Source organism: Morchella importuna (assembly GCF_003444635.1).
Source record: "Morchella importuna strain M04M26 chromosome Unknown Morimp01GS021, whole genome shotgun sequence".
Lineage (NCBI taxonomy): Eukaryota > Fungi > Ascomycota > Pezizomycetes > Pezizales > Morchellaceae > Morchella > Morchella importuna.
In genome coordinates this window covers 96474-120442 of record NW_025763418.1, presented here as the reverse complement: position 1 = coordinate 120442, position 23969 = coordinate 96474, and the positions used below count along the sequence as shown (strand labels likewise).

The 23969-nt window shown below is 50.9% G+C and overlaps 7 protein-coding genes across 7 annotated transcripts; 1 reads left to right on the top strand and 6 right to left on the bottom strand.

The window, feature by feature from the left end:
• Positions 1-250: 250 nt before the first annotated feature.
• LAJ45_06887 (uncharacterized protein) lies at positions 251-1415 on the bottom strand (the record flags this gene model as incomplete). The annotated part of the gene is made up of 2 exons (XM_046116448.1): positions 251-1013; positions 1252-1415. 2 exons carry the CDS (start codon positions 1413-1415, stop codon positions 251-253), a joined length of 927 nt encoding a protein of 308 aa, XP_045970217.1.
• A 2035-nt stretch (positions 1416-3450) lies between these two features.
• Positions 3451-5517, bottom strand: LAJ45_06886 (uncharacterized protein; the record flags this gene model as incomplete). The annotated part of the gene is made up of 6 exons (XM_046116447.1): positions 3451-3964; positions 4035-4345; positions 4402-4539; positions 4603-4975; positions 5050-5254; positions 5370-5517. The coding sequence occupies 6 exons, from the start codon at positions 5515-5517 to the stop codon at positions 3451-3453; spliced, it is 1689 nt and encodes a 562-aa protein (XP_045970216.1).
• A 1170-nt stretch (positions 5518-6687) lies between these two features.
• Positions 6688-8649, top strand: LAJ45_06885 (uncharacterized protein; the record flags this gene model as incomplete). Its single annotated transcript, XM_046116446.1, has 6 exons — positions 6688-6829; positions 6884-6967; positions 7136-7286; positions 7339-7789; positions 7857-8344; positions 8406-8649. The coding sequence occupies 6 exons, from the start codon at positions 6688-6690 to the stop codon at positions 8647-8649; spliced, it is 1560 nt and encodes a 519-aa protein (XP_045970215.1).
• Positions 8650-10208: 1559 nt separating this feature from the next.
• On the bottom strand, positions 10209-13081 carry LAJ45_06884 (uncharacterized protein; the record flags this gene model as incomplete). The annotated part of the gene is made up of 2 exons (XM_046116445.1): positions 10209-11164; positions 11293-13081. The coding sequence occupies 2 exons, from the start codon at positions 13079-13081 to the stop codon at positions 10209-10211; spliced, it is 2745 nt and encodes a 914-aa protein (XP_045970214.1).
• Positions 13082-14519: 1438 nt separating this feature from the next.
• LAJ45_06883 (uncharacterized protein) lies at positions 14520-15852 on the bottom strand (the record flags this gene model as incomplete). Its single annotated transcript, XM_046116444.1, has 3 exons — positions 14520-14526; positions 14580-14587; positions 14641-15852. 3 exons carry the CDS (start codon positions 15850-15852, stop codon positions 14520-14522), a joined length of 1227 nt encoding a protein of 408 aa, XP_045970213.1.
• Positions 15853-16313: 461 nt separating this feature from the next.
• LAJ45_06882 (uncharacterized protein) lies at positions 16314-19709 on the bottom strand (the record flags this gene model as incomplete). The annotated part of the gene is made up of 4 exons (XM_046116443.1): positions 16314-17288; positions 17343-19001; positions 19292-19373; positions 19462-19709. The coding sequence occupies 4 exons, from the start codon at positions 19707-19709 to the stop codon at positions 16314-16316; spliced, it is 2964 nt and encodes a 987-aa protein (XP_045970212.1).
• A 990-nt stretch (positions 19710-20699) lies between these two features.
• On the bottom strand, positions 20700-22754 carry LAJ45_06881 (uncharacterized protein; the record flags this gene model as incomplete). The annotated part of the gene is made up of 3 exons (XM_046116442.1): positions 20700-21487; positions 21621-22065; positions 22131-22754. The coding sequence occupies 3 exons, from the start codon at positions 22752-22754 to the stop codon at positions 20700-20702; spliced, it is 1857 nt and encodes a 618-aa protein (XP_045970211.1).
• Between the last annotated feature and the right edge of the window lie 1215 nt (positions 22755-23969).

Below are 23969 nucleotides of genomic sequence, written 5' to 3'. Positions count from 1 at the left end.
GTATATGCAGAGTGCTTGGTTGAGACTGAATCTACCTGTGTCCAGGCTACCGTAACTACATACATATTGTAGTGATGACATGAAGAACACAAGAAAGAAGAATGATCGAATTTAAGAAAAAGATTACAAAAGAAATATACATCGTAAAAAACCATTACCACTTCTACACCCCAATAAGCATCCACTCCATCCCAACCCCTATGTGCCATTAATACATATACAGAAAAGCGCGCCGGCCCCCGACCTCCAACTAATTCTTCATCTTCCCGAAATCCCCCGGCGCCTCCACCGGCCGCTGCACATCCGCCATCAACTCCACCACCGGCTCCCGCACCACCCCGCCGTCAACCCCCATCTCCACAATCGGCCTCCCATCCGGCCCCATCATTCCCTGACTCGACACCGGCTGCGCCACCCTCGTTGCATCCTTCTCGGGTCTCTTCCCACGACACAGGAAAAATAGCAGCGCGCCGATCGCCAGCGTCCCCGCGAGACCGCCGACCGCAGCGCCAACAATAGCACCCGTGCTCACACCCCCACCGCCGGATGAGCTCGGAGGCGTAGACGTATTCGTCGAGGTGGCAGTACTCGTCTCTGTTCCTGTTGTGCTCGTCCCCGTATTTGTTGGAAGCACCGTCCCGCTCGTCGTTGTAGTGCTCGTCAGATTATACAGACACTCGCCCGACCACCACGTATCATACACCTGCGCATCCGCGGTCGTACAGTTCCCGCCGCACGCCGGCTGGCCGTAGGAGCAGACACAGTTCTTGGTGAGGTCGTTGACGCAATTGGTGTTTGCGGTTGTGAAGCAGGACTGTGCGCAGGTGGGGATGGCGGCCGTGTTGACGGCGGGGACGGACGGGCATTGGGAGGCGTACCAGGTCTCGGCGAGGGTCCAGCAGGCGGCGGAAACGGCGTTGTCGGCGCTGGTGGCGCAGGATAGGGGGTTGGGCTTGCCGCAGAAGCAGTCGGTGGTGGGGGGGTTGGTGGGACAGCCGAGGCCGCGCCAGCGGCTGGAGGGGTGTTAGTCAGTTGTGAATTGTGGATTGTGGGGATGGGAGATGGGGATGGAGAGTGTAGATTGAGGGGATTGGATAGGAAGTGTGGAGAGAATGGATGGGATGTATGGGGGAATTTGGGAAGAGGTATGTTAACTGTAAGGCTGAATGGGAAGTATAGAGAGAATATTGGTTAGGGAGTATCGAGTGATGAGATTGATGTAAAAGAATGGAACTGAGTAGATCAACATACGTTAGACAATGCGTTGCACATGCAGGGAAATTTGAAAAGTCCACTGTCGTCGCCGCAGTGGAGCTCTGCCTGGGGAGTAGAATGGCACGGCCGTAATCACCACCACCCGCAGCCTTCCCCAGGCCGGAGACCACAGCGAGAAGCAGCACAAGACTGGGCTTCATGGCTGATGTACGCTGCTAGCTGATGATGCTGGTAATGCAGATTGGGGGGGGATAATGATGATGGCGTTGGTGGTGATAAGGTTAATGTGGACGTGATCAATCTAGTGGGGAAGAAGAAGGAGACGATGATGATGATGATGATGATGATGATGATGATGATGATTCCTCTGTGCTACGAACAGACAGTCCCTACATTCCTTTCTCTTCTTCTTCTTCTTCTTTTTCTTCTTCCCTGGCTGGCTCGGATCCCGCTGACACTTTTGACGGGACTGGGTGGGTGACTACGCTAGTCCCCTCTCGGATAGAATATTAGGCGGTGTAACAACGAGTGAATACGGTGTGCCAAGACCTGTTAAGGCAGGTCCCGTGGTGGCGGTTATAACTGGATTTGCACCTCGAGTGTTATTGCACTTGGAGAAGGCGGTCTACTCCAACGAGCAGGTACACCACTGTCTGTCTGTCTGTACATCACTGTAGATGGGTACATGGAGTAACTCTACATGTATGTACTCAAACTTGAATTTAATTCAATCTATCGCCCATCCTCGTTCTCGGCCTCTCCGTGGACAAGCTTCCCCCCCAGGGCTCTCCCCTCGCTCTCTCCCCTCAAATTGATTGCTAGGCCTACATACATGCAAAGCACACTGCCATGAGGTTAAATACCTGGTTTCCCACAACATCCAAGTTGTTTCGTCTCTAATTCCTTCCTTGCCCGTCCTCGGATGCACCCGAGTCCGGACCAAGACGTCTGACAGCTTTGCCCTTGCCTGCCTCGTCAAACAATTCCCGATCCGACCGTTGCTGTGCCCCTGTCGCACCGTCGTACAAGGAAAAGGTCTGTACCACTGCAGAGTCTACTTATGACTTATGACGCTCCAATCGGGTGAGGGTTCGTGTGTGATTCTGCCTAGCGATTCTGTCGGTGCATTGTTTTACCTAGACGGGCTAGCTGGGAATTCTTTCTGGGGGAGCAAGGCTGTCTCGTAGCTACTCTACATACTCTACATAGAGGTACTTTTCTGAGTGGGGAGAACAGTAATCGATAATGCGCTGTTGTTCAAGTCAGTAGTGTTCTTCTTTACGAACCTCCTTGATTATGATGGGCCCTCCTCGAGGCACAGCGGAGTTCAAGAAACCTCGATTGGGGTTAAGGGGTATGTATGAACGATGTGTAGAGTAACAGAATTAACATTGCACACGGGGTCTCACTGTCTCTCTTTCTTTTTTTCCTTTCTTTCTTTCTTTCGACCCACCAACGTGTCTGAGGATGGCGTGACGGGAGAGCGCCTTTACCTTGGCGTCGACAAACGTGGTCATGCAAAATCGAAATGGTTGTGTTACATATAGCATAGTGGGCACACCAGCCAGCAGCCGGAATAGGTCAGTGTATCTCTATTACATACTGAGAAACACACACCCATCGCGAGATGAGGTTTGTATTATGTTGAAGTACGTATGTACAGTCGCTCACCTACTGACGGCGGATCCTGTCTGATGGTTCTGTTTGCAGTAATTTGCCCTTGGCGTCCAAAACCTAACTCTTTTATTGGCCTCAAATCCCTGACCGCCATCAGACAGGATCCGCCTTCACCCCGTGAGTGACTGTAGCCATCATCCAGCAGTCTTCAAATTACCATTATCATGAACATGCGTTATTAACTGCTCTACTTATCCCCCACACAAAGCGCAGATAATCGTTACACAGCGACGTGGGTATAGCCCAACAGCCTGAACCGAGAAACCCTTGGTTCTAGAGTGGATCCCTGTCGCGTCTTATCTTGACTTCAGCCCTTGCCAAGCTTAAATTCACTCCATGTCACTTGGACTCTGAAATGGCGCCTACTACTTAGCTCCCTCTCTCTCTCTCTCTTTTCACCCAGAAAATACCAGAGTTTAGATTCCATTTACATGACACATGCCCCGACTAAATTAACATCGTAAAACGTGAAAGAGAACAAACAAAAAAATAAGTATGTCAGAATAGAAAAGCGCACTAAAAAATATATATGTCGGCCCAAACCAGGTGTTGCCAAGACTATTGGGTTGGTGCATCATTGCCCGGGAGCTCATGGGCAACACTTGTCGGTGACGTGCTCTCCCCGTGCACCTCCTGTAGATCAGGGAATCCCGGTGTTGTGTAAGTGGGAGCTGGCGACTTTGATCCGTAATTCGGGGGATCTGTCGAGTAGACAGAGTCCCTGTGGTTGTAAGCTCCGGCATAGCTTGGATCATATGGCCCCGCATCACGGACTACGTTATCCATGGGTGGCTGCGTGGGTTCTGCCGCCGCCGCGGCCGCGGCCGCCTTCTGCTTATTGCGACGTCTCATGAAGAGGAAGCCACCGAGGAGAAGTACACCTGCTGCCACGCCTCCTACTGTCCCGCCGACAATTGCGGCGGTGGGGGTTTTCGTGCCACCTGTAGAGGAAGTATTATCATCTGCGCCGGGGGTGGTATTGTTCGTCTTAGTGTCATAAATATAGTCCTGGTTCCATGCGGCTTCGAGCCCGCTCACATAGGTGGGCTTAAGTGTTGATCCTCCAGTAACGCTATAAAGGGTTCAGAGGTTAGCAAAGAGCGCAGCTCAAGAAACGAAATATCGGACCAGGGGGCAATTACTCTCCGCCAATATCCTTCAGGACAAAATCTGGAATCTCGTATGGAGAAGTATCATCGACACCAAACTCTGTAGTGACATTTCCGGTATTCAGATCGACAATTTGAAGCAGCTGCACACAGGTAGTGGTGGCATATCCGGCGGCAATAAGCATTCGGTGATTCCCGAGCAGATTGCAGCTTGTACCGCTGCGCGGGTCTGGGATGAGCGGGCCTTTAGTCCACACGAATTGCGGGACGCTCAGGATCCAGTAGTTGTCGATGAGAGGGTCGTAATCTTTGTCCAGCGGGCGTGTACCGCCGTATACATGGATCTAAATGTTTCGTCACGATAAGTATTATTACTTAAGAGGCTGGCTGGGGGACGTACCTGGTGGCTGGAGCCATCACTTGCGGACGTGACTACTGCGCAGTTCGACTTTCGGTCTGGAGGGGTTCTCCCTGTGGTGGGCTGGAGATACCATTTATCTTCTGCAATGTCGTACACATGGATATCCTCCAGCGAAACCTGTTGAGGTTAGTTAATAAGTGGCTTGAGTTATGAGGTACATTTTGGCTGTATGCAACTTACGGGCGTCTCCAAGTCCGATCGCTCCACTCCTCCAATCATGACCAGCATTCCCTTTTTCCCTACTGGAACGAAGCTTGCAGAAGACCACAATTTGGCCGGCGCGTTATGCCTCGTGACATCTCCGCTGGTAAAGTTATATGCAAAGACTTCATTCGGATTATCCTTCGTTGTCGAGGGCATTGGGCCAGAAATATATGTCATCCCCAGCTGAGGAACATTTGCAACTGCTCGCGCACCGCCGGGAATTGCCTCTTCGGGGAGGTTAGACGGCCAATCGATGGTGCTCATTCCCCATGTGGAGGGATCAAAGGTTACCAAGTCCGAGCCAATGCCGGCGACGTTGAATTTCTCGCGGTATTGACCTTGGAAGACGCTGTAATCCCGGAGCTGTATCAGTATACCACGGCTCTGGAGCATTTGTTGTTGCGCCTTGGAATTTGGACTTACATTTTCGAGCCATCCCCACCCAAGAAGTAATCCTCATAGGCAAAATTTGGAGATACTTTCCACTCAATCTCATACTGGTCGGTCTTGAACGCAGTGCTCAGAGGTATCGTACCGATGAGAATCTCGATCTCGAACTGGAGGTTGGTGCTATTCGAGAGATCATTGATGTTGGTGAAGAGATGGATATTTTTATCGGTGATGATACCTACATGCGCTTCTTGTTAGTCCTAGATATTTCTTTCCTTCGTTCCTCCCTTCTTTCCCTTTTTTTTTTCCTTTTTTCTCTTTTTTTCTTTCTTTCTTGATGTCAAGATACTTACTTGTTGCAGAGATATTCAACTGTAAATCCAAACAGCCACGCTCATCTCTCCACTGGCCGCTGAGGTAGGTTTCGGCGACGGCAGATTGACTGACAGCGGTCCGAACAAGTGCAAAGAGGGCCAAAGCCGTCGTGAATGATGAAGCCATCGTGGTGTTGGAATTTGGATGGACAATCCCTCACTCAGGTGCGGAGTGTGTGATGATGCTGAAGGAGTTTTTACAGGTGAAGATAAAGGTGGTGAGTGGCAGGCAACTTTAGAGGACCAGCGCGGCTCGTAGCGTGCAGTTGAGGGGCAGTGTTATGCTTGCCTACAAAGGTGCGACTGACTGTTTAAAGATTGCTAACAGCCAGCCCCCCTTTGTCCCGAAGTACGATGCTCTATGTTGATGAACTGGTAACCGTTAAACCTGTTTGCTTTTTCTTTTTCACCTGTACGGAGACATCCTATCCGTATGGCGGCAGTGAGATTACATATGTATACAACTCTACATGCATGATTGCCAACGTGATTTTTTCGGATACCCACCAGACCACACTTTTAGGCTTTGAATACTGGCCTAACTTTTGTGGACTTGAAGTAGTGCGCCAATGCCTAAAGTTTAAGATGGAGAACGAGTCTTGGGGGATGTGGGGAAGGTGATCGCATACTTACACGATATCTAGTTACATACACCCGTATTCTACACGATCTTCTCTCGGGTTAATGCTCGTCATATTAGACTCTCGAACACCCATCTAAATAAATATTCGAGAAGACTCGGACATCTACAGCCCAAGATTCTACTTCCCCCTATGTACATAGCCTTGTATGAATGAGAGCTGGTTGCACGAATGTGGATAAACTGCTGATATGTAGGTTCCAAGAAGTGTTAGGTGCTAGTACTATTGGAGACCGACAGGGATGTGCCTGTGTAACTAGAGTGCAGTACATACCGTATTCTATTAATCAACTCCCGCCTGGTTTCAAATGTGGTGTTACACAGGGGCTTGTTAGATTGATTGCATGTCTTGCATGTGGGTTGCTTTCATACATGTAAATATAGAGGAGTGGGCACCTCCACGCATCGGGTCTTTGGTGAATCCTTTTACCCTCAAAACCTATTTTAATTGAATAACCGAAAGCTTACACAGTTAACGAACTGTTGAATAAAAAAATATGTTTTCCTGGATAGTCACTGCCAAGGACGACGCTAGAGCTCTTTCCCATAGTCGCATTATCCTTATATTCGTTTCTCTCCCTCATTCTTCGCTCCTGCACTCATTCATCGTTGACACATCCCCTGTCACAGAGAGTGTTGATAGGTGCTGATCTTACAATGTTGATGACAATGATGAAGACTGCCCCGCTGCTTGGGAGCTTGATATTTTCGATGCTCTCATCCACTTCCCTGGCCAGTGGCCTGATCAACAGGCGTCAGGACGCGACGGGAGATCTCTGTCGCATATGGGATCATCGAAGTAAGTACACGCTGGCTCAATTAAATCCCCATATTTCCTGCTAACGGCTGTCAGCTGTGATGATTGATGATTGGATTTATGTTGATTTCGGTGTCTCAACGTGGACCGGCGATAAAGACAATGAAATTATGCATTTGAGTAAGTTTGTCTCCGCTAGAAACACTTTTGGATGTCTTTGGCCGAGCCCGCAGACCAACCTTCAGGCGAACGACCTATTATTGTTAGCGGAATATGGGATCGGGGGGGTTTTTTTTTTTTTGACGAAGAGCCTGTGGTCATGATGAAGCCATTGCTAATCATGTGCAGTAAATCCCTTTGGTATCAATCTCACACAAAAATTCGATACCAAGACCATTGGTCACGAAAACGATGCATATACCGAGATCGCGATAAACTTAGACGTACCCTCTACAACTAAGAGCGTAATCTGGGCGGATAAGGATCAGAACATCTACAAGTAAGTAGTGCCGCCAGGTATTCCACTTCCCCCGACTTACACAAGAATACAGGTGGGGAGGTTTCTATCCATTGAAGGCATTTTGGGGCAACTATTCGCAATTTGATCCGCGCGGCTCGGAAGTCTGGAAACTTGATAAGAAAATTGCGAACTGGACTCAGCAACCCGCACCGACGGGGGGTGATGAAGTTTCTGGGACCAGGAATGCAGCCGCTGCTTACCTCCCTGAATTGGGCCTAGGATTTGCCGCCGGTGGACATGTAAGCAATGGGACGGATAAAAAGTTTGCCTCCTGGACTGATGGGCATGCGTTGATGTTGGACTCAATGGTGACATACAACATGGGAAACAACTCTTGGACAAACCATACTACGGGGATGACTCCCTTTACTTTGAGCGCTCTTGTACATGTGCCCATTGGTGAAAAAGGAATACTTATCTCTATGGGTGGTATTGATAATCCCGGTGGATATTATCAGGCGGGTGTGACTGAGATAGAGGCGGTAAGCTGAACAGTTTCCCTTGTCAGAATATTAAGGGATATGGACTGATTTTCTTTTTTCCGTATAGAGAGATTTTGACAGTGTGAGCCTTTACGATGTCGAAAGAGGCGCTTGGTCAACTCAACGAACAACTGGAGATACACCACCAAACAGGCTTTCGTTTTGTGCAGTAGTGGCGGTTGCTGCAGACAAATCGTCCTACAACCTCATTGTTCATGGTGGGGCTTCCAATGATGATAATCGTGCCTTCTCAGACACATATGTCCTCACTTTGCCTTCTTTCCAGTGGATCAAAATAGATGACGGCGCAAAGAATATGGAACGCGCAGATCATACCTGCCATTTGTCGAAAAACAAAATGATAGTAATAGGAGGGAGGGGTGCGGACCAAAGCAACCCACAGATCGACCCGCTCCCAAAGAACGGAGAGTGCGAACCCACTAGCTTTATCAACATTTTTGACGTAAATACTTTGAAGTGGGAGACAAATTGGGATCTGGAAGCAAGAGAGGATTTCAAGGTTCCAACTCCTGTCGCCGAGGTAATTGGCGGAGAGTAAGTTCCACCCATGCATTCCGGGTAGGCGAATTGCTGCTAACACATTCGGTTTCTGTAGCGAAAATGGATGTGCTACCGTGCAAGAGCCAGAGGCTGGCTGGAAGTCTGCGCGTATTCGGGAATTATTCACTAATTACACAGCTGCGTCTGATTGTAAGGTAATCCGACCAACTAGGACTTCTACCGGCAGCGGGGCATCAGCTACCAGTACACAGGAGGGCTCAAGCAGCATGATTAGTCCAAAAGATTCGCTGGTCTATCTTGGGCTCCTTTCCCTGGTTGCATATCTACCGTTTATTTGATACCCATATAAATGCCTTTCTCCTTCTCATGTTTCCCTCTACGAACACTTAATGCACCTGTATGTATATACGAGGCTTCTTATACTAGGATTCTTGTCTTTTTCCTTCGCGATAAACCAACCATAATTCATATTGGACCAATAAATAATTATTATCTGGGGCGTCTGCAAAGTTTTATTCCGGCCTTGCTTGAGTCTTAGAATCAATCGGTAGCTAAGAGTGGGGTGAGTGGTAAGGAGGGACTCGACCGCCCTAGAACCCGAGACCATAAGTCTAAATTATAAGGAGAGGTAGATTTAGAGAAGTCTCGTGCAACGTTAAATGCGTATAATAGAGTGCAGACTGATATGACGTTGGCCGAGACACATGCATAAAGGTAATGTGGGGAATCGGTCTAGGTATCGATTTATAGTAGCAGATACACGGCTGCTAAGGCCCTTAGAGTTTTAGAATTTTGACTGAGACTGTAGATCTGCATGGTCTGATAAGAGCGTCGATTCCGGGGGGACTTTATAGGTTCGACTAACAGTTCATCTGATAAGTATAAGACCGGCCAGATCCCAGCCGTGCACTCACCGGAACTTCTGGGTCAATGACCACGCAGGTATAGATTGCCCTTTCCATCATCTCTTATCTATCTACCTACATGTACTTCTACATACTACCCGCACCCCTGGACGGAAGGCAGAAAGGAAGATGCGTGATCGACCGTACATAGAAGTATGTGTAACATGCAGACGGATAACCTGAATTATGTCTCGGATACCCGGCAGGAAACAACAGGATCTGGTGTTGTAAGATCACCGCCCTAGTGATATAGTGATAACCTTATCTCAACATCATTATCATGTGACTGAGTATTAATTTCTAGGGGCCGAGTGTATAGTTGCAACGGCCGTATAGGTTCTGTTGGTGGAAGAGCCTTAGAAGAGATGGTGGGTGTTTTGGTGTAATCTACTTTTCTTCTGACTTTGGGCAATAGCATGGCGTGTCGAGCGCTTACATTCGGTTGCGAATTTGATATTTTCGAGTCGGAATATTATGTGTGTGGAGCGGAATATAGAAGTCGGAGATATTGACTTCTTATGCATAGGATATCACTCGGTATGTAACCCTAACCCATGAGTCTGCGCTTGGCACTGGATCTGATATACACTTGTTTTTATAGCTGCAGTTCCCGTTCGTTTCGAGATTCTTGCTACCAATTTTGGGCGAGTCTGAAGCTCAAGGGCTCGAAACCGACACTCAGTTCACTAGCACTAGGATTATTATAAGAGAAAGCAATCTTCGGATTTGCTACACTCGAGACTGTTGTAAATTGCGCTATCCAACCAATACACGTGCATGAAACTATTATTCGTGAATTTTGAATCGTTATCCCCCGTATCCCGTCTCGAAGAAACCTCCAGCTATACGAACAGAAAAGAAGAAAAACACAGGTATGAAATGAAACACAGACACGGCCCTCCCGCCCCCACCTTATTTTCCTCGCATTTCCCCCATCCCCCCCACCACTTTTTCCCCATTCCCCTTCTTGGCTTTATATTCCTTCCATATCTCTAAAGCAACCTGTAGGCATTTCCACCTTTGTGGATCACCGATCTCCGCTGGTCGTGGGTGTTCATGTGCAGATCCTTCCACGCCGCGTGGGTTGTGATACCACACAGGTCGCATTTCCATGCCTCACTCCTATGCGACTCCGTAGTCCGCAAAACCTCCTCCTGGCAGATCCCACACCACCCCGTCCTGATATTCTTGTCCATCTTTAGCACATCCACTACCAAATCGCCGCCGACCTTCGTCACTAGCATCTCGGTGGCTATCTTTCTTGGGGATGACTGGCTCGCGGCTCTTGACTTGGGAGGTGCCGGCGCAACAGGAACGGCAATGCCGCTCTGCTTTGCCGCGGCCTCGTTGTTTCTGTGCTTCTTGCCGTACTTGTGGTTCTGGTAGTCGGGCAGGGTCATAGTCATGTTGCAGAACGTGCAGTGGTAATGAGTCTGTAGCGGCGCTGGCGCTGGCGGCGGGGGCACAGTCAGAGGAGCGATAGTGCCGCTGCCGCTCGCGCCGGAGTTCTGGGGGGTAGACCCGCCTTGGGAAATGTTGGCGACGGCTTCGTTGTGCTTGATTCCTTTGATATGGGTCTCCTTGTTGTTGAAGTGCATGCTGATCCCGCATGGCTTGCAATGGAACTGCTCTACCCTGTACTGCATGGTCTGAGGAGCACCGGGACGTCCAGCGCCTGGAGTCGGGTCCCAGCTCCGTAAGGCGGGGCCGGAGTCCTGGCTGCTTGTCGACCTGGCTACGTTCGAGGTGCTAGCAGACTTCCGGTGGGTTCCTACCGCTAATTTTGCCTCCTTCTCCTGATGTGAGCGGCCAGCCTGGTGGTACGGCCAGGCATTTACACTGATGGTTCTCTTGCACGTCTCGCAGTATATCGTATCGGTCACACGCCCCGAGGCGGCAGACTCCGCCGACGGAACAAACTGTTCCCTCGCCTTTGCGGCCTCGCGCTCTTTATGCGTGGGGCTCGCGAGATGGGCGTCTCGGATGGCCAGGTTCACCGACGTCTGGCACAGGGCACAGTAGTAGTTCTGCGCGGCACCAAAGACACCTAGGAAGCCGCCGCGGGGGGGTTCGGACTTTGGCTGGGGCGCGGCGATCGGGGGGCAGAGGATCGGCGCTGGGCCTTCCTGGCGGCGTGGGCGGCGGCGAATTCTTGCTGTTTGGCCTTGTGCTTGCTGCCGGCGAGATGGCTTGCCCGGGAGTCTGCGCCCATCGTCTTGTCGCAGAGCTCGCAGTGGAAGCGCAAGGGCTTCGGAGGAGCGGGGGCGGCAGCAGCAGGGGTAGGAGAAGGAGGAAGAATAGGAGGAGGAGGAAGAGGGTGGACCATCGGCATTGCAGACATGGGCGTATAGCCCTGTGCTCTTGCGTTTTCCATGTGGTCCTTGCTAGCCAGGTGGGCGGCATGTTCATTGGCGTGGTATTCCTCGTCGCAGATTATGCACTCGAAGGTGGCCTCCGAGTGCTGGCTCTGCTCGCTGATGGGGTAGTCGGTGTCGCAGAGGTCGCAGTAGAATGTCGGCACCTGGATGTGGACGGCGGTCTGGGAGCTGAGCGGGTCCTGCGCTTGGTGGCTGCTGCCGGGCATCTGCGAGAGGTGCTGATTGTAGCGGGACTGGGACGGTGGTTGTTGTTGCTGCTGCTGCTGCGGGACTGGGTGCTGTGTGGCTTGTCGAAACAGAGGATGCACCGCTGGTTGCTGCGCTGGATATCTTGTGCTGCCCGCCGGTAGCTGCCCGGGATAGCCCATGGCCGCTGGTGTTCGAGCTGGGTACGACACGGCTGGGGGAGGAGGAGGAGGAAGTGGGGCCCTGAGCAGTTTCTCTCGCCCATAGAACCTTGAACGTTGAGGTTCGTCAGATAGAGGCCGGTAGACTTTTCTGTCTTCCACTTCCCAATCTTCGTCTTCTTCCACTTCCTCTTCCACTTCCTCTTCCTCTTCCTCTTCCTCTTCCTCTTCCTCTTCCTCTTCCTTTTCCTCTTCCTCTTCCTCTTCCTCTTCCTCTTCCTCTTCCTTTTCCTCTTCTCCCGGCTTGTAGGCTGCACTCTCTTCCAGCTTCTCTCCGCCACCACCAGCGTTTCCATCGGGCTCCCAATCATCGTGACCCTCTTCCCCCTTCTCTGGCTTGTAAACCGCACTCTCCTCCTCCTCGTACACCTCGCCCCCTGCCGGATACTCCTCTGTCTCCACGTCATCTCCCGCCAGAACCGCTTCCCCCTCCTGCGGCTTGTACACCGCCCTGTGCTCGATAAACTCCTCGGAAGGCGGGGCGTACTGGTAGTCCCCGCTCTGCTTGAGCTTCAGGACGTGCTTCTTCCCCTGGGTGTGCTCGGCGGTGTAGAAGATGTTGACCTCCTCATCGCACAGCTCGCAATGCCACATTGGCGTGTTTGCATCGGAGTCGGCCTTCTTCTTCTTCACCCTCCGTGCCCGCTTCTCTTTCTCTTTGGGCGGGTGCTCGCTGGCGAGGTGCTCGGTGCGGGAGAAGATGCCCATCCGCTTATCGCAGATGCTGCAGGTCCACAGCATCGACGACGGGCCCTGGTCTGGGATCTCTGGCCAGTCGCTGGGGATGTTGGCCGCCGGGTCGTCCTTGGCTGCTGCTGCTGCTTCCTGCTCCTCTGCGTCTTCCCCCTCATCCCCCTTCCCACCCCCCTGCTTCTGCTTCTCGGATGCGGTTTTGGTGTGTGTTGTTCCGCCGTTTCCCTCGTTTTCGGCGGTGCCCCGGCCGGCGACCCAGACCTTCTCGAATAGCTCCATGTTGTTCTGCGTGTAGACGTCGCTCTGGCGTTCGAGCTCGTTGCCGTAGATTGTGCAGTAGAGGTCGGCCGTGTGGTCGGCGTAGGATGTTGTTGCGGAGGAGGACATGGCGGGAAGGGAAGGCTCTCAGCGGTGTGTGGGGTGCGGGTGCGGGTGGCTGGCCAAGAGACAGGTGGGGAAAGCAAAGAGGAGGAGGCAGAACGAGACTACATAAACATTGAACGATAAGGCCTCCAACCTGAGGAGAGGATCAGAATTTAAAAACAAGCTGAGCGAGCGAGTGAGTGGCCGAGGACTGCTGCTCATCATCATCATGCATTGCTCACTCGCCCCGCATTATCAAGGCAGTGGGATGGATGGATGCCTTAATAACAACCGCGTGCCAAGATCTCGATTGGGATAACAAACAGCATCGTAACAAATAGCACCACTCATCATGAAGCACGTCAAGCTCGGAGATAGCACACTTTGCATGTTGTAGAGACTGGTCTTTGTAGCGGCTGGTCTTTTTTGTAGAGACTGGTCTTTGTTGTAGAGACTGGTCTTTGTTGTAGAGACTGCTCTCTGTTGTGGAGACTGCTCTCTGCTGTGTGGGTTAGGGTTGAGACAGTGTGCCCCCGTGCCAAGACAATGTAAGCCTTTACATGCATCGGGGCCGATAAGGAAGGAAACCAGCTCTGAGCACTGTCGGGCTGACTGTGGGTTGATCTTGGACGCTGCCTTAAACGCACAGGTTGCCTTAATCACAAAATATCACTCGAGGTCAGACACGACCAGCTGGGTGAGGTACATGCGACTGAATGGGCTGGTTTACATACGCGCACTCCACAAGGCCTCATACCACGCCGCCCATGAGACTTTCTTCAATCTGCTGGGACTAGCTGTTGTTTTTAAGGTCTTTGCTACCTGTCATCTGGCTGTCTGTTGGTTATAAAAGGAGTCTGTTAATTCCTTCTTCTCTCGTGGATGCCTCAATTCAATCATACACTGCCCCTCCCGTCTCTTATAAATTCGCGGACGTTAACTGCGTGTACCCGGGGTCCCGATAAGTGATGCAACGTTTGGCTTGGCAACACCGAAAGGCACAAAGGCTTCAACGTTTTGATACTGATTATGATAGATACTTTGATAATACACATGATAAGTGAGTCTTGAGGATAGAATCCGCGTTTTTTAAAGTCATTAATTTGGTGTTTTTTAGCCTACAAAAGGGCAACTTCCGACAAACAACAGCGATAAAAAAACAAGCAGCAGCTATTCGTGATAAGTCTTACCAAAACTGTGATCCTCACCCTCTAAAGTATCATAAATTCGCTTCGTATTTTGTTGGCTAGTTTCGTTGTTGAAAAATAGGAATTATATGATCGTTGCATCACTTATCGGGACCCCTGGGTACATGTAACCCTAACTAGACGCACAGAGCCCATTGAAGGCACTTGCAATCTGATCTAGTCTTTTTGGCAGTAATACTAGGGCTACAGTACATACTTGGATTAGCTGAAGTGGGATATATCAAGCACTTCGGTACAGGATGGTATTCTACACTTCAATTCCTATATACATGTATAAGCATCTTCCAAACAATCTATCCTACAACAAGACACACAATATGTACTCAAGCCCAGCGAGAATCAATCAAACAGATGCACCAATCTCCTTTGATCCACAAACCTCGGGGTCTGTCCAATCCTCTTCCACAACTGCAGTAGCGCCTCCACATCCGCCAGGTACACCGCATTTCTCACAGGTCGCCGCCGGGCGTGCACATGGAGAAAGCCCTGTATATGCCCGTCGACGAGCAGAACCTTATACCCAAGCTTCTTCTCCACCCGGAACATCTTCAACCTTCTCAACCTTGCCGTGAAACCCGCGAGGATCGTGGCCCAAGTTCTTCCAGGGCGCGAGAGGCCAATGTAGAGGATGGGGCACCGAGTCAAAGTCAGCTTCTCGAGCGTGGCGGAAACAGCGTCGGAGAGGATGACGCTCTCGACAAATTCCGGGCCCTTTCTTGACGAGAACATGATCTTCGACAGTGAGAGCTCACGGAGGTGCTTGAAGTGCACTCCTTCCCAGGGGGTAAAGTCGAGATAGGGCGACATGTAGAACTCTGACAGGATCTGCAGAATCTCCGCAGACCTGGCAGGGAGCACCCAGGTCTGGAAGAACTGGCGGAGGCGGGCGGCGGCCCTGTTGTGTGATTGTGGCTGGTACACCTCGATGACAACGAGCTTCAAGGACTTGACACGCCAAAACAGCTCTCTGAAACTTGGCTCCAGCTCGCGGAATTGCCACGCATGGACGGGATCGATCCCGTCGATGGTCAGGGAGTCGGGGGCGAGAGACTCTCTGCAGCTTTTGTCGATCCAAGACATGGCGCGGTCGAACATCTCCCGACGGACCAGATTGCGCTCGGTGCCTCTGAACTGCTGGTGCTCACGGATGAAGATGAGGCTCAGTGAGCGTATCCCTTCATAGTTGTCCACATGCTTGAAGTCCTGTAGCCGGAAGGGGAGCTGCACAACCGGCAAGCCATTGTGGTAGCGGATGCGCGAGAACCTTGTGCCGTAGAAGCTGTTGAGGCTCAGGACTAGCTCGGTCACATAGGGCCTGATGGTTGGAGGGCACATCCAGAGGCCCCATTCTTGCGGGTCCCGCGTCTCGTGGATTGGGCCAAGCTGGATGGCGTAGAGGCTGTGCGCGAGCTTGCGACGGAATGCCTGAGGACTGAGAAGGGCGCGGAAGTAGGGGGAGACGGAGGAGAGGTTGACAATGTCAAGGCGGGAGGGGAGATGTTGAGAAATGGCGAGGACAATCTCGGCGGGGCAGGAATAGAGGGAAGGTGCGTGACTGTCAGCGGCCATGACTTGGATGTCGCGCATAATAAATTTTAGTGTAGAGCAAAGTATTGATGTTGAGTCTCACATGTGCCTACGCCCTACGAAGATCCCTGAACTGATGAGTCATATATGCTTCGAGTTGTTGTATGCCGCCCTGGAATCTTTATTTGGACCCATACATCTCCACAAAGAGATATTTTTGGTGAAAGATCGGCAGATATCTTAATGGCTGCAGTGGATTAGGATATTGCCCTCGGGTGATATGTAGAACCCTAAAATATAGGTGATAAAATATCCCTGATATTGAATATTGCGTACATACAGCACTTGGGTCGAATGGAAAATGACCGGCTCAGCAAAACGTGGAAACAAATAGATTTACCCTCATATCATGCCGAATACCAATTGCAAGCGCACGACCAAGGTGAGGGAGAAAGAAAAAAGAAAAAAAAATAACAAAAAAGGATTCAACGTATACATCATACAAAGAACACTTCCACTCGTTAATTCGCAAGAGACACCCACCAACACAAAATACGTGTGCACTGCCCATCGACGTTGTTGAGTGTATTCAAGGCTAGTGAAGTACAAAAATCCACAAAGGTCAGGGAGCTGTAACGATAAAAGGCATCGCATACGATACTAATACAGCCGACGGTTACGGTAAAAGCGTAGCCCAGCCCATGAATGTACTCCTGCCTTACAAACCCCCCAAATTCCGGGGTCTGAGCTCTCTTGGGAACGATGAATGGCTGGTAATGCAGAAATAAAATCTCCCAAACCTGGGACACTACTTCACCGCAGATACATGCAGAATAAACAACTGGAGCAAGAGCGATGACCACGGCCCACAACACAAGCATCAGGGCTATACCGCCTAGATCTCTCCGTGCTCTGCCGCTGGCACCCCACTCAACCTCCTGGCTAACCTCTGTATTACCTCTAATAACCGGATCAACACCTTTCATGAGCGTTTCATGCTCTAGCGTTTGTTTCGCCTTGGTTTTGACACTAACATCCGGGCTGAAGCTCGAATTCAGTTCATGGCTCACCCCCCGGCTCCGCCCACCATTGGGATGAATTCCCTGGCTGACCTCCGCGTGTAGATCCTGGCTCGCTTCTGGAGTTACTTCCTCTCTACCCAAGGAGTCGTCAGCCGTAACGCATGGGTGGGATGGGACTAAATCTCTAATTTCTTGTTCGAGATCCGCTTTTTTCATCTTTGCAAAAAAGTCCATAAATTGCTTTTCGTCTGGATCCGACGACCCTTCTCCCTGCTCTGGCTTCGTTGGGCTCGGCGAAGAAGGCAGATCAAGCTCGCTCGGAATCCTGGTGCCTCGAATGTAGTCCGTTCGAGCAAATGCCCAATCCATATAGGCCATGTCTGGGTTTGGAGGGATGTCTGTCCGATTCGCTGCGGCCTCGGAATCATGAAATGACAAGCCTACAGGGACTGGAACATCTTCATCATCCTCGGGCTAGAGAGATCTTGGTTACTACTCCTGGCCAAGGGAAACAGGGAGTGAGCTTACACTGAGGAATTCCTTGATTCTAGCCGTCCTGGCGAGCTCTGGCTGGTGATGACCCTCACGGAGGCATCTAATGACCCGCTCTTCAATCATATCAAAGAAGGGTCGGTTGTTTTTCAAGAGATTGTCCAGAAAGCCTATTATCAACTGTTCCAAGTATACTTCCAAGGTGAGAGATCCGTCAAAAAGAGTTGGGATAAGTATCGTGCAGAACTTGAACAGAATGTAGGCCACATTGTCGTCTAGCTTGGATACCAGCCTTGCCGGTCGGAGCTCTAAATAAGTGTCCACAGTCTTTTTGATCATTTCAGTATGCATCTTTTCCCACAGCCGGTAGGATATACATTGGGGATTATGCCCCCTGTGCAAGGTATGATAAACCATAAGAGATGTTTCCCAGAAGGTACCAGGCTCGGTAGACAGGGGGGGAAGTCGGAAGGGGGGGATGGTGGTCTCTGGCTCGAAAGGCTGTAGGTTGAAGTGGACGTTTGGTCGGACATGGGGGTCCTCCGACAACCCTTCTGCGAGCGGTGCGAACTTGGGCTTTAGTTTATGATCAAACGCTCGGTTTTTGGCAAATTCGTCCAAGGTTCTGAGAGCGGCCTCTTTTGAGTGAAACGTAACTAGGCCCTTCTCCCTGACGTTGCCTAGAATGATTGCGTTGATGGTATGGGTGTCTTCTGGTGAGAGTACAGATATCTGAATTTCGAATTCATCGTCGGGATGGGCGGGTGCGGCTCCAGCATTTCCGTAAAGAAATATAGTATTCTCTGAAGAGAGTGGTTTGTTTTTGTACTTCACGATTGCCGCTGGATGGGGAGCGTTCAGCAGCATGGACATGCTGCGGTGTTTCTCGCTCAACTGGAATGGGTTCAAAAGATCTATAAAACCAGGCAGACGGCGGGTATCTCTGAGGCCTGGATGACAAAGAACAAGAACGATCCTAGGAGATATGACATAGATCCAGTGGAGTGGTCCAGCTTCGTCGGTTCGTCCTTCGTAGAGGCCGAATGAGTTGTCTGACATGAGAAACTCCTCGCCGGGGGCGGCCTCCCAGATCACGAGGAACATCTGCATATTGTTATAGTACGGGAGTGACTTCCACTCTTCGAGCTTTGGGTCAACTTTAGTAGCTTTAGCCGTAGCCTGGAAGTCGCGAATCAGGTTCTTGGAAAAGGAGCCCGGTCCAAGTTTGTCGAATATAGTTTCCATTGTCTTGGCTTCAGCCTTTCTACCTTCCTCCATAAGGTCATCATGCCCCTTCCGGAGGTAGTGTTGGAGGACATGGAGCCATATGTGCATGTCCTCGGGGGAGGTCGAAAGCCCGTATTTTTCACAATAATCTTTAATCCATTCCTGCAAGTTGGCGTTGTCGGGATGCGTTTCATTGTAGTACGTTTCCCCTACAGAGAGCTGGTGATAGTACATGACAAACATGAACTTGCGTAAGTTCTGCAAATACTTTCTCTTCTGCTTTATGCACAGTGGTGGCGGGATCGCGCCTGCGCTCGAGTTTTTACCGCGATTGTTGAGTGCATCCCTTATTTCCTGGAAGGATCTGCTCGCCTTGCCCTCGAGTTGACTGAGTTCCGTCTCGAGCTTGTAGGTGGCACTACCCGGTGCGCTATCGGGGTCCTTAAACAAACCTTCTTTCGCGTAGGCCTGGCTTGTAGAAATAGGGCATTGCGACATCGGTTATGTATGAAATTACTCATGTATAAGGGATGACTCATAGAAGGAACAGGGATTCAGACAAGGCTTAAGTGTCAGGGATTATGTAATCAGGGGATCACGTGGTATTAGAATATCTGTATATATAGAGCGCTCAAACACCCACATTGTCGCTGGAACTTTAGCGGCGCAATAGTATCTTCTTCGCACTACAAAACACATCCTCCTTCAAAGTCACGTGTTCAAACCACACTTAAGTCATTTTCTCCCATACACCGAACTTCATGGCTGACGAAAGGACGGGTAAGGTTTTTTTTATCCAAATCGAAGCAGTGAATTTCTGGGTCGTTAGAACGGCGAGATCTATATGGTGGTCGGTGTGGTGTGGTTGTAAGCCTTAATTTAGGGACACCAAAGGGACTCTCCTTCAAAATAAGGGATAGTTTCTCACCCCCCCTGCAAAGCAAAGTTCTTTAATATCCACCGTGGCACGAAATGGCAATTGGGGACCTTTGAGGCTGCTGTTTTATTCTTCGGTTTGCCGGTGGCTTTGGTGGTGGGGGTGCTACTAGTGCTGCTCTCACCACTGACTGGCGCGGCAGTGCCACCACTGGCATCCGTGGTATCCGTGATGGGTGCCTTAGCTGCGAGATTGGCGTCCCGGCGGGGATGGTTTTTGTTTTTCTTCCCTTTGCCCATCGATGCTTGTTGTTCTATCGGTAGATGTTGCGATCTGGGTTGAGTTGGGCGTAGGGACTGAATCCAGGCATCCAACATATATATATGCAGCGCCCGCATTCGGATCCGGAATATTACGTACTTAGTAATCAAATAATACTCGCATATCCAGAATGTATTAGCGCAAGGCTGACTAAACGCCAGCGTGACCTCGTTGAACCGCAAACTTGAAGTCTAGGACTCTGCGGAGGGGTAGCTATCTATCACAAGTGATCGTGATCCAGTAAAGTATTAGAGACAGGTATCACAAGTGATCGTGATCCAGTAAAGTATTAGAGACTTATATTCTGCTAGATAATCCAATTAATATGCGTGAGACAAGTGACGAAACAACGAGGACCATTGATAGTATACAAAATAGAACGGCGGCAGTAGTAAGGAACAAGGGGAGCCATTGTATATACAAAGTGGTCAATACTCTTCAGAGGCCGTAGTATCTACGTTCTTTTCATTTTGTTCTTAAAATACTTGTCATTTTTTCTTTTCATCTTTTTCTTGGTTCGGGTCCAGGCGTTGTTTCTTCTCACGCGGGTGTACAGAGACCGCCTCCTAGGCTCCCGGGAATCATTTAGCGTAGTCTTCAATGGGAATCTGGTGTGCTCTGGGCTTGAATCAATTATTAGGGAGGCTACGAGACTGAAGGGGTGTTAGGTGGTGATTGTGGGGAACAGACAACCACCTCACTGACAGGATAATATATATCAGAAATAGCAAAGTAGAGTTTGAGAAAGTGATCAATAGGCCCATCAGATAACAACGCCTTGCAGGGCGCGTCACCATTACATTGAGATCAGGAACCAATTTCATCCGGGAAAAAGGAAAAAGCATCAAAACGAAGCACATGGAGCTGACGAGGAGAGATCTGATAAAACCTCGAGAGCAGCCAACGAAACAACAAACTCCTCGCCCGCTCCGGGGGGTTCTTCGATATCCCAGGCGCGGAAACGCCCGCTAAAAGTGGGGAAAGTAGTCCTCCCATGGTGTGCTGTCATAAGAACCAAAGGGAAGGCTTCTAAGGCTCAGGAAAGACTCCACAAATAGATATGACCGCCCACAGAAGACAGGCAGAATAAACATGAGAATAACAAGTATCTGCAATATATCCTCCAGGTCTGCGTGCGTATAAGGTACATCAATCCGCCGCATCGCGTGGACAAGATCGTGTATACAGAGTGTGAACACTAGATAAAGAGTACTGCCGTGGCTGCTCATGTACAGCGCCTGTTGCCTGTTGTACAGTGCCCGGAGAAACAAAGCGTACGCGGGGATGACAGCGATCACTACGGAGGAGATTCGCCAAAGCAGGCATTCCACGGGCGATGGAAAATGGGTATTCCAAGCAGCTGCATGGCAGGCGCCGTACAGGAGGAGGATGAAGATGGCAGGAGACATATTTGAGATGCCTACATTCTCTATGACGTCGAACGCGTCGCCAGCGGAGGCGTGTCGCACCAAATCAACCGGAGGCAACTTAGGTCTCCTGCCAGCTTTGTAAGCATCGGCAGCATGTCTGAAGAACGCGAGTTCATCACTGGACATTGGGTAATTTTGACCCCAACTGTTGTAGATGCGGACGGGTCCGAGATCGAGCACATGACGGTGCGGGACCGCCAAGCACGCAGGGCCACCAGGATGGGGGGCCGCATGTGGCTTCTGTTTCCGGTTGTAACCTAAGAATATGGCGCTCTCTGTCGTGGGTAAAGGCTGGATAGGTGTGAAATCCTTAGCTTTCAAACCTCCTGCGGTACTCAGGCACAGTCAGTTGCAGGCAGGCAGGCAGAAAAAGGTACGTTAGATATAGACCGCAAGCCATGGCTCTCGGGGGAAGGGTGCGGGTGCGGGTGCGGGTCGGGGTTCGTTCGATGCCCTTACCATATAAACCCTCCTCGCCTCTTCTGTCCCCATCCATCCTCACTTTCAGGTTGCCGTCTCGGTTCTGGTGCACAACCTCGATGCACAACTGCGCCGGGTTACTGTTGATGCTGAGTGCAATCGGCTGGCCCACGTCCTGCGGCTTGTTGAACCAGAAGGCGTACATTCCGATGGCGCAGACGACATGCATCGCGACGTGAATCTCCAGCAGCGTGACGGGTAGGCCGCTAGCCTTGCGCACAGCGCACTGCACAAGCATCCACAGTGCCTGAAGGCACACCAGCGTCTTCCCCAGCATCTCCGCTTTGCCCTTGTCCTCGACATCGCTCCAGTGCACAAAGCTCTTACGTATAATCATCTCCTCGCCATCCCCCTCCACTATCACCTCCCTTTCCTCGGCACTCACCACCTCCTCCCCCTTCTCCCTCTCTGCTTGTTCAAGATCCTCGCCTTGTGTGCCGGCCGGGCAGCTGCTATGGGCTCCTCTCCCTCTCCCTCTCCCTGATGAACCGGCTTGGATCGGTCTAGTTCAACCAGTTCTAGTACAGCTCCCGTCGTCTTGGCTGCCTCGACCACCGCAGCCCCCTGCGACTCGTTCTTTTCTTCCGCATCGTATTGCCATCCGGTCTTGGTCCGGGCTAGCGTGAGGTAAGCATCTGCACTGAGAATAGTTTTGACCCCTCCCGGTGCCCCAATGGACACCGGTGTGACCGAGACCCCGCCCATGGTCACAAAGAACGCACCCTTCATACGAAGAGTGTCTCCCTTGCTGCCGGGCTCTATGCCATAAAGTTTGCACCACTCCCGGTGAAACTTTTGCGCCTCCCGCCACTGGTAGAACGCGACTGCGAGCACGACTTCTGGTGCCAACATCCCGATGACGACGAACAGAAGCCTATGTTTCACCCTCTGCCACGCCGAGGCCCCCGGCCTGACGTTTGGATGGATGGCTGTCCACACGCAGAGACCAAGAGTCAAGACCGAGGTAAGGATGATGCTAAAGGTACCCCGCCCCTTGGGCTCCTTCCTCCATCCCAGGCCGGCGACGGGGGTGACGGTGGTGTTTGGAGTGGGAGCCGCCAGGGAATATGCGGCCTGCCAGGCGAACGAGGCGAGGATGGCCGCGTTGCTCATTGAGGGTGGCCCCGTGGTTATAATAATCACTGCACAAGTTCGATTACGATAGTTGTAATATGGCGTCGGTGTCTAGGGTCGGGGTGGTTCGGATAGTAATCTTTGTATCCGGCCCGACTGGATTTCTATATATGCGGCTGTACTATCAGCAGACAAGTCTGTATCTCTAGTGAAGGCACCTACCGAAACTTGCAAAGGGAGTGATGCCGTAATTATAATATTGTCCCCTTATCCGCTGACTTTCGGCCACCTTGCTTGAGTTCTTGCGCTTGGGTCTTCAGAGTCTGCAACCTGCCGGGGAATAATAACACACCGCGAAAGAATGCTCACTTCGAGATTGGTGACACCCGACGCAACCCTAGCACAAAGGCAGGCGAGGGTGGGCCTATATATATAGGCGTTTGCTATGAGGTATCGGTTCGCTCAAACAGCCCCTCCGACCCTATGCGGCCCGTCTTTACTCATTTTGAAGTGTGCCCCTAGGGCAGATGTAATTGGCCTGGTCCTCCAAGTGCTTTCTTGGCATACATGAATCTTTCTCTCGGCGGTGATACATAGAGTACATGTAGGTAGGCGCAGCAGGTAACAGGTTTCCGAAAATGCAGGCCCTGATCTTCAATGGAGTACTCGGGGCAGGCAATAAGAACCTGAAAATGCAAGCTGTAAGTGGGTGCCCAATTTGGTGTAGCTTTTCGCCAGCCGCGAATCAGAGGTTGTTACCATCAAAAGTCATTTTCAGGTTCTTCTTACCTGCCCCGAGTAGAAGCGGGCCCGTCGTGATATATTTGTTGGTACATAATTCGGCAGGACAAATTCTGTCGGACCATTAGTAAGGGTTCCATTGCTTGCATGACCACTGTGAGCCTCGTCAGTCCGGGTCTCGGTTTTGAGACAAGACTCCAACACACCCAATGATCTTTTTTTTTACGGGTGGACCCGTGCAGTGCTGGCGAAAACAAAAAAACAAATCTCCCGCCGACTGCCCATGAGGATCCCCACGTGGAGATTTAATGGAGCTTGTCCCCCGCAACTGGTGCCCGAGCCACGTGCACAATGTACATGGAAGAGCTACAGTCGCTCACCTACTGACGGCGGATCCTGTCTGATGGTTCTGTTTGCAGTAATTTGCCCTTGGCTTCCATAACCTAACTCTTTTATTGACCTCAAATCCCTGACCGCCATCAGACAGGATCCGCCTTCACCCCGTGAGTGAGT